General features: G+C 35.8%; 1 protein-coding gene across 5 annotated transcripts in view; it reads left to right on the forward strand.

Moving 5' to 3' along the window:
- The window catches only part of LOC143222824 (serine/threonine-protein kinase D3-like), a 69,907-nt gene that overhangs the window by 13,528 nt on the left and 43,498 nt on the right, over window positions 1–12,881 (forward strand). For all 5 annotated transcript variants that reach the window (XM_076449900.1, XM_076449901.1, XM_076449902.1 and 2 more), the window contains 2 exons: window positions 3,614–3,762; window positions 4,123–4,261. In XM_076449900.1, coding sequence (XP_076306015.1) covers window positions 3,614–3,762; window positions 4,123–4,261 — 288 coding nt within the window. The remainder of the gene's footprint in view (window positions 1–3,613; window positions 3,763–4,122; window positions 4,262–12,881) is intronic.

The following is a 12,881-nucleotide window of genomic DNA, read 5'->3' on the forward strand; positions in this document are numbered from 1 at the left end:
GAAAATGTACACTGCTGACCAAAATCTTAAGGTCAATGAACATAAAGAAAAAATATGCATTTTGCATTGTTAAACTCAACCACTTATTTGAGTAGAGCTTAGAAAGATGAAAATAAGAAAAGGGAAAATAAAAATAAACTTTTTAGCATTTAATAGGGAAAATGTGAACACCATGAAATTAGCCTGAATACTAGCTGGTCAAAAGTTTAAGACCATACCAAAAAGAAGTCCTAAACAGGGTAGGAAATGCCCAACAAGATGTCTCAGTAGTGAGTTGCATGGCCGTCATTGTGAATAACTTCAGACATTTGCTTTGGCATGGTTGATGCAAGCGTTTGCAGAAGGCTGGCTGGAATGTTATTCCAAGTGGTGAAGATGGCTTTATGAATATCATGCACTGTTTGGAATTGATGTCCATTTCTATAGACTTCCCTTGCCATTCACCCCAAACATTTTCAATGGGGTTAAGTTTGGGCAAACACACTGAATGGTTCAAAAGAATCATGTTATATGCTGTGAAAAGTCCTTTGTCCTGTAAGCATTGTAGATTGCAGCATTGTCCTGCTGAAAGATCCAGTCATTTCCATACAAGTTAGGGCCTTCAGTCAATAAGGATGCTTTCTCCAACATGCCAATGTAGCCAGCTGCTGTTTGATGCCCCTGTATAACCTGAAGCTCCATTGTTCCATGGAAGGAGAAAGCACCCCAGATCATGATGGAACCTCCTCCACTGTGTCGTTTAGAAAATGTCTCTGGTGGGGTATCCTTATTGTGTAAGTAACATTGGAAGCCATCTGCACTATCCAGGTTAAATTTTTTCTCATCATAGAACAAAACCATCTTCCACTTTTCTACATCCCATGTTTGGTGCTTCTTAGCATAGTTTAACTGGGCTGTTTTGTGGTGTGGAAGGAGGCATGACCTTTGAAGATGTTTACGCCTTTCTCTCGTAGATGCCGTCTTTTTGTTCTTGAGCTGCATTCTCTGTTTGTAAGGGCCTTAATCTGGTTTGATGATCGGCTCATGTCTTGCCGCACAATCTGTCGAATCTTCCTGCTCAATGCTGGCGAAATTTTCTTGGGCCGACCACTTGAAATTCTTGTTCCATATTTTTCAAGGTCTTTTAAGAAATTTGCATCAGCAGTTTTACTATGCCCAATATCACCAACGATGGCACATTGAGAGAGATCTTGCTTTTGCAGCTCGACAATTCTGCCAAGTTCAAACTCTGTCAACTTTGCTATGTTTTTACCCAATGTAACACAGGAGATGTCAGTGGGAGATGTTGACAACACTAATGCTTGAATACAAATGACTAAATTTTGTTACGTGTTTACAGGTTAACGCTTTGTTTTAGTATGGTCTTAAACTTTTGATCAGCTAGTATTTAGGCTAATTTCATAGTGTTCACATTTTTCTTATTAAATGCCAAAATTGTTTTTTTATTTTTATTTTCCCTTTTCTTATTTTCATCTTCTGAAGCTTTACTGAAATAAATGTTTGAGTCTAATAATGCAAAATGCATATTTTTTTTTTATGGTTATTGGCCTTAAGCTTTTGGCCAACAGTGTATTTAACTTCTAGCTATATTAACATGGTGATAACCATAACTAACAAAGGCATCAGTGTACTGAAAGTAGCAGTGGGAAATAGAGCTGAAGAATATTATCTGCATATACTTTACCAGACTCTTGTCTTGGATTATGCACTACTGTTGATCAGTGTGAGTGTTATATAGCTTGATGAGATTTACATGATACTAAAGACCTATTTAAGACTGGTTATGAGATGTACTTCATTTCAGCAACTTCTATCAAAGCCCTGTTATGAGGCTCAAGCAATATTGCAGAACACCAGCATTGCTTAAAAGTAACATTGTTCACTAGAGCTTTGCAATGTAAAGATCACATATGCCATCGTCAAGCCACTGTTCTTTTCAGTTTGGACCTTCCAGCTCCACATTAACCAAACACCAACCATCAGCATTGCCTAAAAGGTTTGTCATGAGATAGTCTTGGGTGGACAAGTGCTATACAGCCACCATTAAGATAATCCATCACTATCAGAACTCAGGCACCATTGTGTGTGATAAATACAGGGTGTTTGGAAAGTCACTGTGAACTTATATATTTATTAACAGATATGTTTTAATATAGAATACAGGAGGTAAATATGAATGACCATTATAAACAATGTTGAAAGTGACCCCTGTTGGCATCAATACAGGCTTGGATCCTTCTTAATTTGTTTCTAAACACTGCTATCAGTTGCTAGCTTGAAATAGACTGAATGAATGCTGTTATCTCTGCTTTCAAAATTGCACAGTGACTTTCTGAACACCCTGTATATGACATTACAGGGGTAGAGAATGAGCAGAGTTAAGTAGTAATGGATTATCAGTATCTATTTAAAGTTCATAGTGGGCATTCACTTGTCATCATAGTTACAAATGGTTCCTACACTATACATACTGAGAGAGTTCACTGGGTATTGTGTTTTGGAACAATGTTTTTCTGCATGAGACTGTTGATGCTTTCAAACTATCCACATGCATCACAGGGATGGAGCTGGAAGTTATAAATCAAGATCTATGTGTCAATAATATATTTTTATGACTTACTGACAGGCTATATTGTATAAAATTTGGAGTGGTTGGTTCTCAGATGTATTGCAGAAAGTAAAGCCATTACTTAGTAAGACTGTCACCTGGATGTACGTATTAGGTAAACTATGAAAGCTGATAAGCTCATGAAAGAAGCCCAATTATGAGGCCCTGTGCATCTCCCTATAAAGATTACCTCTGCATGGTAAAGCAATAGTTTTAAACTTGAAAGACTGCTGCAAAACAAAATACAGTATCATGTAGCCAGGAAGAAATGTGGAATATCTAGAAGTGCATACAACAAAAAGTCAGTCCTAATATCAATAAAAGATATCTCTCTTTTTTTTTTCGTGGGGGATTAGCTGTTTCACATACAATTTCGGGGAATATCATGAAGTAGTCAGTTTAACTTAACAGAATAAGGCTAGAAATGTGGAAGTATACAAATAAAGTAGAAGATGTATAATTATATTAATATTGAAACAAAATCAATTTGGAGACATCTAATTATAGCTAACATGGAAATTGTGTTTTGTCTTTATAAAATTTAAACTTTTTTTTATTATACTTGTGGTTAAAATGGATACAATCTAAGTCTGGAAATACACAGTTATAGCTAATGTGGAAACTAAATATTCTGAAGATGTGACTAAAGCTAATATAGAGACTAACCATACCTTTGTATATGTGGTTTCAGCAAATCTTGAAATAGTTAAATTATATGTCGTTAATTTTGTCTTGAGAATAAGTAAACCAAATATATGTAGTCATGACTGAACTTTAAAAACAAATAATTTTTTCAGGTAGTTACAGCAAGCATGGTAGATTTATCAACTCTTATGTTACACAATAAAAAAAAACAACAAAAACTAACTTGTAGTTATTAATTTTGAAGACATCAGTAGCTTGCAAAGAAATACAAATCATCATCTGAGCTTCTGGTAGTATATAGCCATAACTGACATGTGTTTAGGCTTAGGTTTTCCTGATGTTTTGTTCTGTTTACTTTAGGCATGATGGATGCACCAGTGTTGAATCTTCCAGAGCAAGTTACATTTACTTTCCAGAGTGGTTTAGTAAAGGATTCTGTTACAACTGATGTCAGTCAGTTAAACCTAAAGACTCTGAAGAACTTAGCTTGTAATTTTATTGAGAAAAAGGTGAGAAGATGTCATGAACTATGACATCAAACCAGGTATTCAGTACCAAATTCTGATACTTAGTTTGTGTTATATAGATAACAATTACTGAAATGTTTTCACTGTATACAATAGCTATTATAATTTTATTTAGTACAGTTGTATTTTATTAACTTTCATCATCTATCAATTATTTATCCAACTTTTCTTCAGTGGAACAGAAACAAAAATGTGTGGTCTAAAAGTAATGTTTCTGAAACATAAAATAGATGTGCTTCTGCTTTTAAAATGATTTACTTTATTTGTATGGAATTATTTCTCAATATAATTTTTATGAAAATAAATGATATATTGTTTTATTTTTTTTGTTACCTTTACTAGTTTCCAGAACATGGTCTTAATCACTTGAGTGAGCGTCTGATTTTGTTTCATCATAACTACAGTGCAGAAAACATACTTCTTCCTATCACTGCTGCATCTGATATAACAGAAAACACAGTAATAGAAACAATTTTATCAGGTAGGGCATATATTTTGATCTGCATGTGTATTCCTTCAATGATTTCAAACATTGTGATAATGGATTATCTTATACATTATGACTTTTCTCATCTGTAACCTATCCTAAGAAGTGTGGTTAACTAGAAACTGTGTTGTTGTGACTTGTTGGAAATAAATTTCAACAATAATCTAACAGATAGTTCATTTGTTTTAAAATAATATATTAAATAATAACATACATAAAAATGTTTGTTCATAGTTAAACATTGCAGTTCTATTGAGAGCTATAAATGATTGTCTCATTTTGTCAAAAGTCAACACAGACTGTTTCAGTTACTTTGGAACCCATCTGACAAGATACATTATTCTTTTCTACTCTGTCATTATAATACAGTCAATGGTAGTTTCACTTTGGAAAAAAAAAAAAAGTAGAAACTTGTTCTAGTTAAATTCATAAACAGACAGCCTAGCCCTAGCTATCTATTTAATTTACTGTCTTTGTCTTACAGTCTATGTTACTAAATCGAACTACATTTTATAGGCATGTTTATAGTCTGACTGAGGCCTAAAACTTTATACAAAGTACAAGTACCCTATTTCCCTTAAAAATAACAGTAGCATATCTGCAGACTTTCAGTGTTACAATACAGATTTCAGTAACTGTGGTGAGCAGAGCAAAGGTAATCCTTTGTTTGGCTTCATATTTAACTGCAAACAAACAAATACTCAATCAAAACAGTGAGAAAAATTTAGAAGGTCATTGTTATATAGTTTAATACAAGTGACAAATTACAACAATGAAACTACACAATGTATGATTCGTACACTGTTGTGTAAACAAAGCTGGGATAAACTATTGCTTCTAAACATTAAATAAATTTAACACTTGCATTAAACTTACAGTTGCATGTATCTAACATTGGTTTTAAATTCTGTAAAAAACATAAATTGTAAACACTTTTTCTTGTTTTACTTGATGCACTATTAAAATGTTTAAAATATATTTGAAATCTTAAATCATTTCATTTTGATTTTGTGTTAAAATGTTATCAGACAAACTCGGTTTGTTTCAGAATTTGTTTAAAAATTGTAGAAAAGTTGATGTAAGATATTAGAACAATTTAAAAAGTTACTCTAAAATACCTTCATAAAATGTACCTTTAGTTTTTAAACCCCTTGGTGTGGGTTCCTGTACGTGATGAAGGGACCTCCCAGGGAAGGTTCTGTTGTTTCAATTTACCTCCTCTGGGATCTAAAGATCCACCCACATGTTTGCCGTGCATGGTAACCTGTGAAGGGGGAGAAAGGATCCTGGTGGTTGAGGGGTACAACCCTAACACACCACTTTGGCCTTGAATTCCTGTAGACGGGCAGCCTTTGGGTGGCCCCCCTTGGGTCAATTGGCTAGTCCAGTTGGGCTAGAGTCAACCAAGTACCAGTGTTGGAAGTTTTCAATGGGTGTTGTGGACATTGTGCCTGATGCTGGTGTTTGGGTATAGTGCTCACGAAACCCTGGCGTTGCTGCATTGTCTTTGTTTGGCATTTTAGTGCATTCCCTTGTAGGGCTTCATGGTGGGTGGGGTCAGTGGGCACCAAAATATTTTTTTTATTATGGATCCTCCAAATGAAACTTAAATACTGAAAAAACAGTCCATAGGTAAACAACCACATCTTGAAGATTCTGAGCAGCAATCTTCAACATCTGTAACACCTGTATCTCATTTTCTTAAACTACATTCTCTTTCAGACAAACCTTTTGGGCAAATGTCTCCCTCTTACATTCAGAAGGGACGAGAGGGACTTGCTGGCTCTCCAAAGTCAGTAAAGAAGCTTCAATCTGGTGACATATTGGTGGAAACATTCACATCTCAACACAGTGAACTTCTCTTGCATTCAGAGGCAATTGGGAAGAAACCTATTGAGGCTAACCTCATGCTACTTTGAATTCATCACAAGGAGTTATTGCTGAGAGGGATTTGAAGAACATCCCTGAGCCAGAGATTCTCATTGGTTTCTCCACTCAAGGAGTTTCTGCTGACTAATATCCTTGTTCTGACATTTACATCACCACATCCATTTGCTACCATCGAGGAAGGTTATTTGAATTGCAGAGTATAGCCATACATTCCAAACCCTCTCCAATGTTTTTAGTGTCAGTGGCTTGATCACTTAAAGACGTCATGTCATGGACCCTTGACATGTGCATATTACAGTGGTAAGGACCACGATGCCTATGAGTGTAAAACAGACTCTCATTGCATCAATTGCAATGGCTCTCACCCATTCTAATTTTGTTCTTGCCCTAAATGGTTGGAAGAAAAAGAGGTGAATGGTTTCAAACCATTCATAACATTACTTATCCTGAGGCTCGAAAGTTGCTGTCCACCACTTCATCTCGACATATGCTGCTGCACTTCATTCCACGACTACAGTGGGAGTGCAGACAGATTTCTCTGTGCCTCAAAAAGAATCATTTTCAAACCAAATGAAAAGTCTTTTGACCTCCATGGTTAAAAAAGTTAATGAATTAACTTCAACACCCATCTCTGTCCCTTACATACATTCCAACAAATCCCAAGATCCACTTTCTTTGGTTATGGGTACAGACATTTCCTTGGATACATCTTCTTCTCCCACCCAAGATGCAAAACGATAATTTGTTCATGTCCTCAATTACTGGAATCCCCTTTCAACAGGGGATCCGATCGATCCAGGGCAGGATCCATGGAGGTTGATAGACCTCCCTCGAATAAGGACAGAAAGGAAAAAATACATTGTCATAAATAGGAGGGTTCTCCACCCAATTTGCCTATGTGTAAATAAAAATGCCCACCTTGATGCAATGGAACTGTCTTGGTTTACTACCATCCTGTGTTTTTCCTTACAGGAAACATTTCTGAAATCTGCAGATACAGTCACCTTTCGGCAGTTTTCTTTGTACAGAAATGACAGGCTGTGTGATGGTGGACAAGTGCATGGAGGGTGGCACTGTTGGTTGATCAGCATGTGCCCATCCTGTCTTTGCCACTCAACACACCTTTGGAGGCCGTAGACATCTGTTTCCTTGGGTCATATCATTGCTGTTTGTTCTTTCTACTTGTTACCTGGAGAGACATATGATCAGTCAGACCTTGATGCTCTGATTGAATAGTTGCCATCTCCCTTTTCAATCCTTGGGGACTTTATTGGGCATCATCCCCTCTGGGGAAGTGCTGATATTGATAGGAGTAGTTGCTCTGTAGAGCATATGCTCTCTGATTACAACCTTTCTCTTTTTAATACTGGCTCTTCTGCTTATTTTCATGCACCTGGTCAGTCCCTTACTGTTATTGATTTGTCAATTTGCTACCCTTCATTAGTCTCCCATATTTCATGGAGGGTTGACAATAATCCACAAGGCAGTGATAATTTTCCTATAATCTTGAGAGACTGGCTGTGGTCGATCTCATTTGATCCACATGCCCCAGTGGAACCTGGATCATGCAAACTGGCCCTCTTTCACTGCTCTCCCAGAAATTGATCTTGCCATCATCTGTAAGCCATGAATAGGCAATTGTGTGGCAGCAGTAACTGACTGTATTATACAAGCAGCTGCTCAGTGTATTCCTAAAACCTCAACAAATTTTCCATGATATTCTCATCCATGGTGTAATCCTGCCTCCCACATTGCACAGAAGGCTCAAAAATGGGCTTGGGATACTTTCTGTAGATATCCCACAGTCTCACACCTCATCGCTTTCCAGCAGGCCCGTGCACATGCTCAGTGGGTAAGATGTCAAAGCCAGAAGGAACCTTGGATTACGTTCACAACCAGCATATCTTCTACCACCAAATTTTAACCAAATCTGGCAGGAGAATATTTTTCCTGATGCCTGGCACCAGGCTATTGTCCTATCTTTCTCTAGGCCTGGGAAGGATCCCAAGATTCCTTCAAAGTACCATCCAATTGCTTTGATGAGATATCTCTGTAAGACCTTACAGAGGATGTTTAATGCTCATCTTCTTTGGCTCCTTGAATCAAACAACCTCTTATTGGCCTCCCAGTGTGGGTTCTGATGACAGTGCTCCACCGTGGACCACCTGATTCGACTTGAAACATCAGTTAGAGAAGCCTTTCTCAAATTACAACATGTTGTATTAATATTCTTTGACATTGAGAAGGCTTATGGTACAACATGGAGGTGTGGGATTTTGCAGACCTCTATATATGAGTTACATGGCTATTTGCTCATTTTTATTAAACATTTTTTAATGGACAGGAGATTCCAAGTTCATGTGGGTTCAACACTTTCCCATTCCTTTCTACAGGAACTTGGAGTCCCTCAGGGCTGTGTTTTTAGTGTCACACTTTTCAGTATAAAAATTAATGCCATCAGTAAACAACTCTCTCATTGTTGCAAATAGGCTCTATGTCGAAGACTTTCACATCTCATGTCAGTCGTCAAACGTTAGGTATATTGAGAGGTTACTGAAGTGGACCACAGTGAACGGCTTTAACTTCTCTCTCTCTCTAAAACCTTTTGCATGCACTTTTGCTACCAATGGGTTATTCATCCTGATCCTGAACTCTATATCAGTAAAGTTGTACTGCTTGTGGTCCGTGAGTTTTTTGGGCTTATCTTTGACTGTAAGTTGACCTTTACACCACACATGAAGCAGCTACATGTCAAATGTACAAGAATGCTGAACATCCTCTATGTGCTCTCTTCCACCACTTAGGGAGCAGATCAATGATCTATGCTAAAGATATATCATGCTCTTATTTGATCAAAACTTGACTATGGATCAGTGGTCTATGGCTCTTCCGGACCCTGAGCCTTAAAGATGCTGGACCCTATTCATCATTGAGGACTTTGGCTCTGCACTGGGGCTTTCTGTACTTCCCCAGTTCAGAGCTTATATATAGTCTCTTGAACCTTATTTGCACCTCTGCCATTTGCAACTGTCTTTACTATATGCTTCAAAACTTTGTTCTTTACCAAAGCATCCCACCTGGGGTTGTGTTTTCCTTCCTTGTTGGACCATGCTTTTTCAGAACAGACGATCTGCCATTGCTCCTTTTGGCCTTCATATCCAGGTGCAGTTGGATGAATTGAGTCTATCCTTAAATAACATTGTTATATCCACTGGTCAGCCCATCCCACCATGGCATCTTACAGCCCCCAAATGTGACCTATCTTTAAGTCATCTGAGAAAAGCAAACCCCACCAAATGGATGTACTGTCTGCCATTTGCTGAACATCTTTCAAACCATCTTTCCTATTTGTACAAATGGTTTGAAATTAAGTGACTGTGTGGGCTCTGCCATGATTTGTTATGGTTCAGTGGTTGCACACAGAATCCCCTCTACAGCTTCTGTCTTCACTCCTGAACTGTATGCCATTTCTCTTGCCCTGGATCACATAGAAGCTAAGCAGTACTCAAATTGCACTATTTATATTGACTCAGTTTTCTACTGGCACTAGAATTGCTTCACTTTATTTCACACCCTGTTCTCCCTGATATTCAAAACCAACTGGCCCATTTCTCTTTAACATCTACATCTGTCCAGTTTTTCTGGATACCGGGCCATGTTGGTATTCACGGGAATGAGCTTGCCAACACAGCAGCTAAATCTATTTGCTCTGGCACTATCACTCCTGTGCCTGTTTCATACATGGACTATGGTCCTGTATTCAAGGCTCGACTCTGTGCCAGCTGGCAGTCGACTTGGAGTGAGCAACGCGAAAACATGCTTTTCCAAATAAAACCCTATGTTGGACTTTGGCCGTCTTGCTTCCGTAAGGATCAGAAAAAGGAAGTTGTTTTAACTAAACTACACGTTGGTCACACTCATGTCACAATAAGACCCATTTTGCTTTCTTGCCATTGTTGAGAGTCCTAACGATGGCATCATTTTAAACATGTTCTGTCCCAAGGTTTGTCCATAATGTTAGTGTTATTGGTGATTGTGATACTGTCCACCTTGGTAATATTTTTAGGTTTTTAAAGGTCATTAATCTTTTTAATGCCATTTAAGTTTTTTAATTTATACATCAGACATTTTTAATGTGATTCACTTTTAAGAATCAAAGTCCATCTAGTTTGATTTGAAATTAGAAAATGGCCATAATGTTAAATAACTTGAAACCAGGACTGGAAAGACCAACTTCAGGTGACTAATGCTGCTGCTGAAACTAATGGTTAGTCATCTTGACAAGTTATTTTTAAAACTTTGCTACAAGTCTTTTAAAACTTTCATTACTTTACTTTTTTAAAATGACCATAATGTCAAATAACTCGGAACCAGGACTGGAAAGGCTGACTTCAGGTGACTGGTGATGGTTTTGGTACTTGCCTGTTAGTCTTCCTGAGGAGTTCAGATAGTTACAATTATGCTATAGAAAGTCCTTCACAATTTGTATTACTGTAGTTTTTCTCTTAATGTTGTAGACTACATGTAAACATTGGTTTTATGCTGGTTTTTTTTTAAATTTTGTTTTGTTTTATCTGAATTTCCTTTTATGAATTTTACTAAATTTACTTTAATTTTAACTTTTTACCTGAATGTTTGGTGCAAATAGCCCAGCTACTTTGTGCCATAAAACACTAAATCAACCAACAAACAAACCAGTTTGTTTCTATAACCATATAAAATAAAGTTGAAAATTTTAGCAGACTCAGGATATGTATGTGTGTTTCTGTGTATATGTAAAAACACATGCACACTCTAAATTTCAGTTTGAAATTATGATTTGTCAAATCAACTGAATACTTTTTTTATGGTGCTTATAGTTCCTAGTTTTTACAGCTGCCCAACTTTTGTTATGGTACAGACAGCCCTTAGTTTATGAACTCAGTATATGTTTGTCAGGATATAGAATTTATTTAAATACAGTTTGAAAACCAACTGTGCAGTACTGGCACATACCCTATTTTATATCAGAGTAAAGCATGATAAAACTGAACAACTTTTAACTATTTTTTGTTTAGTAAGTAACAAATCTATTTTATTATATCTATGTTCCTTTTAAAAGTCTGTTTTAATTTTTTTTAATTGTTATATATTTCTTTAATGTTTTATATTTAACCTGTTATACCACAATGTTATAGATTACAGCCCAAAAATCTGTCTTTGATATCTGAGACAGGTGCTTATCACATTTACTGTATAGCTATTTTCACTTGAAAAAATAAACTAAATGTGGGAGGAAAAGGTTGGGGAAATAATTCAGTTAATAACAGTGTTAAAGTTATTTTGTACACATATTTAGCAATTGAAATAAAATTATGTACTAACTAGCACCATTGGCAATCTTGTGAGAGACCTCTGCTGTACTGCTAGCCATGTTGAATTTACCTTTGAATACTTATTACTGCTACCAATAGCGTATTTAGGAGATGAATAAATTGATAAATATAAATGTGTTATTGTTTTTTTTATCCCAGAAACCACTGCATTTCAGTTTTCAAAAAAATTTAAAACTATAATGTTATTTAGGTGAGGGAGGTGCAGTTTACTATAACTGTAACATGTCAAGTTTTAATCTATTAATTTCTCTAGAAGTTATATCAATCCTTAAGTTTTTCTTCATTTGTAATGTGCATTTTTCCCTCTAAATATCTGCACAAGTCACAGTATTTAAGATATCTGAACGACTCAATTGGATTTGAGAAAGTAATTTAAAAATTATCAGAATTATTTCATCATGATAAAATATGCTACTTCTGATTTGATAGTTTGAACTGACTTAATGTATTTTAAAGTTATTATATGATAGAATTTATTAAGTTTTTCTTTCAAAAGGCATTTTGTTTTATGCCTACTTTATTTCTAAGAGATATTAACTTTGTGACTGCTTTATATTAGGTGTAATTTTACTAATGTCTGTGGTTTTATAAAGCAAGTTGAGTTCATGTAGTTTTATTCTTTTCATAACATTTTCAAACTAGTATGAAGTTTCAAACATTTACAACTTCTTAATGGTGTAAAAGTACAGTTTTGTGGTAGCTTGAGTTCTTTAAAATTAACTTACTAGCACATGCTAGGGGATTATACCTTTTAATATAGTTGATTAAGTACTCTCCTGTTGTGCAAAGTGTGTCCCTGGTTTAGAAACATGTTAAGAAAATACAAAAAATATACACATTATCATGATTTTCAACTGTTAGTTAAACATTGCTATGCAGAGTACTAATTTTTTTTAGATACTTGAGGTGTTGTTTTTAAGGTTAACATTCATTATGAATGGCGTAAAGGACTGTTTTAGTGTAGTATCTTATTATTAATTAAGTACAAATTTAAAAGGCTACCACATATACATAGTGTAATGTACTGTGTTAATGTTTTTATTGCATACTTGCAGACATTGTTTTCATATTGATTGTTAATTTTTGTCAACCATATCAAATGGTAAGCTATATTAGGTTAACAATTGCAAAATCTGTTAGCCCTCACCTTAAATTATTGGGAGCCAGGTCCAATTCATATTCTAGCTCTTTCTACTTCATTATAATGGTTATTTCTCAGAATATTATGTTCTGAAATAATGTTTTCATACACACATCATTAACCAGACTTCATCACACACACACACACACACACACACACACACACACACACACACACATAAAATATTCCAAATGTGAAAATAAACTTA

This window comes from Tachypleus tridentatus, chromosome 8 (assembly GCF_004210375.1).
Source record: "Tachypleus tridentatus isolate NWPU-2018 chromosome 8, ASM421037v1, whole genome shotgun sequence".
NCBI lineage: Eukaryota > Metazoa > Arthropoda > Merostomata > Xiphosura > Limulidae > Tachypleus > Tachypleus tridentatus.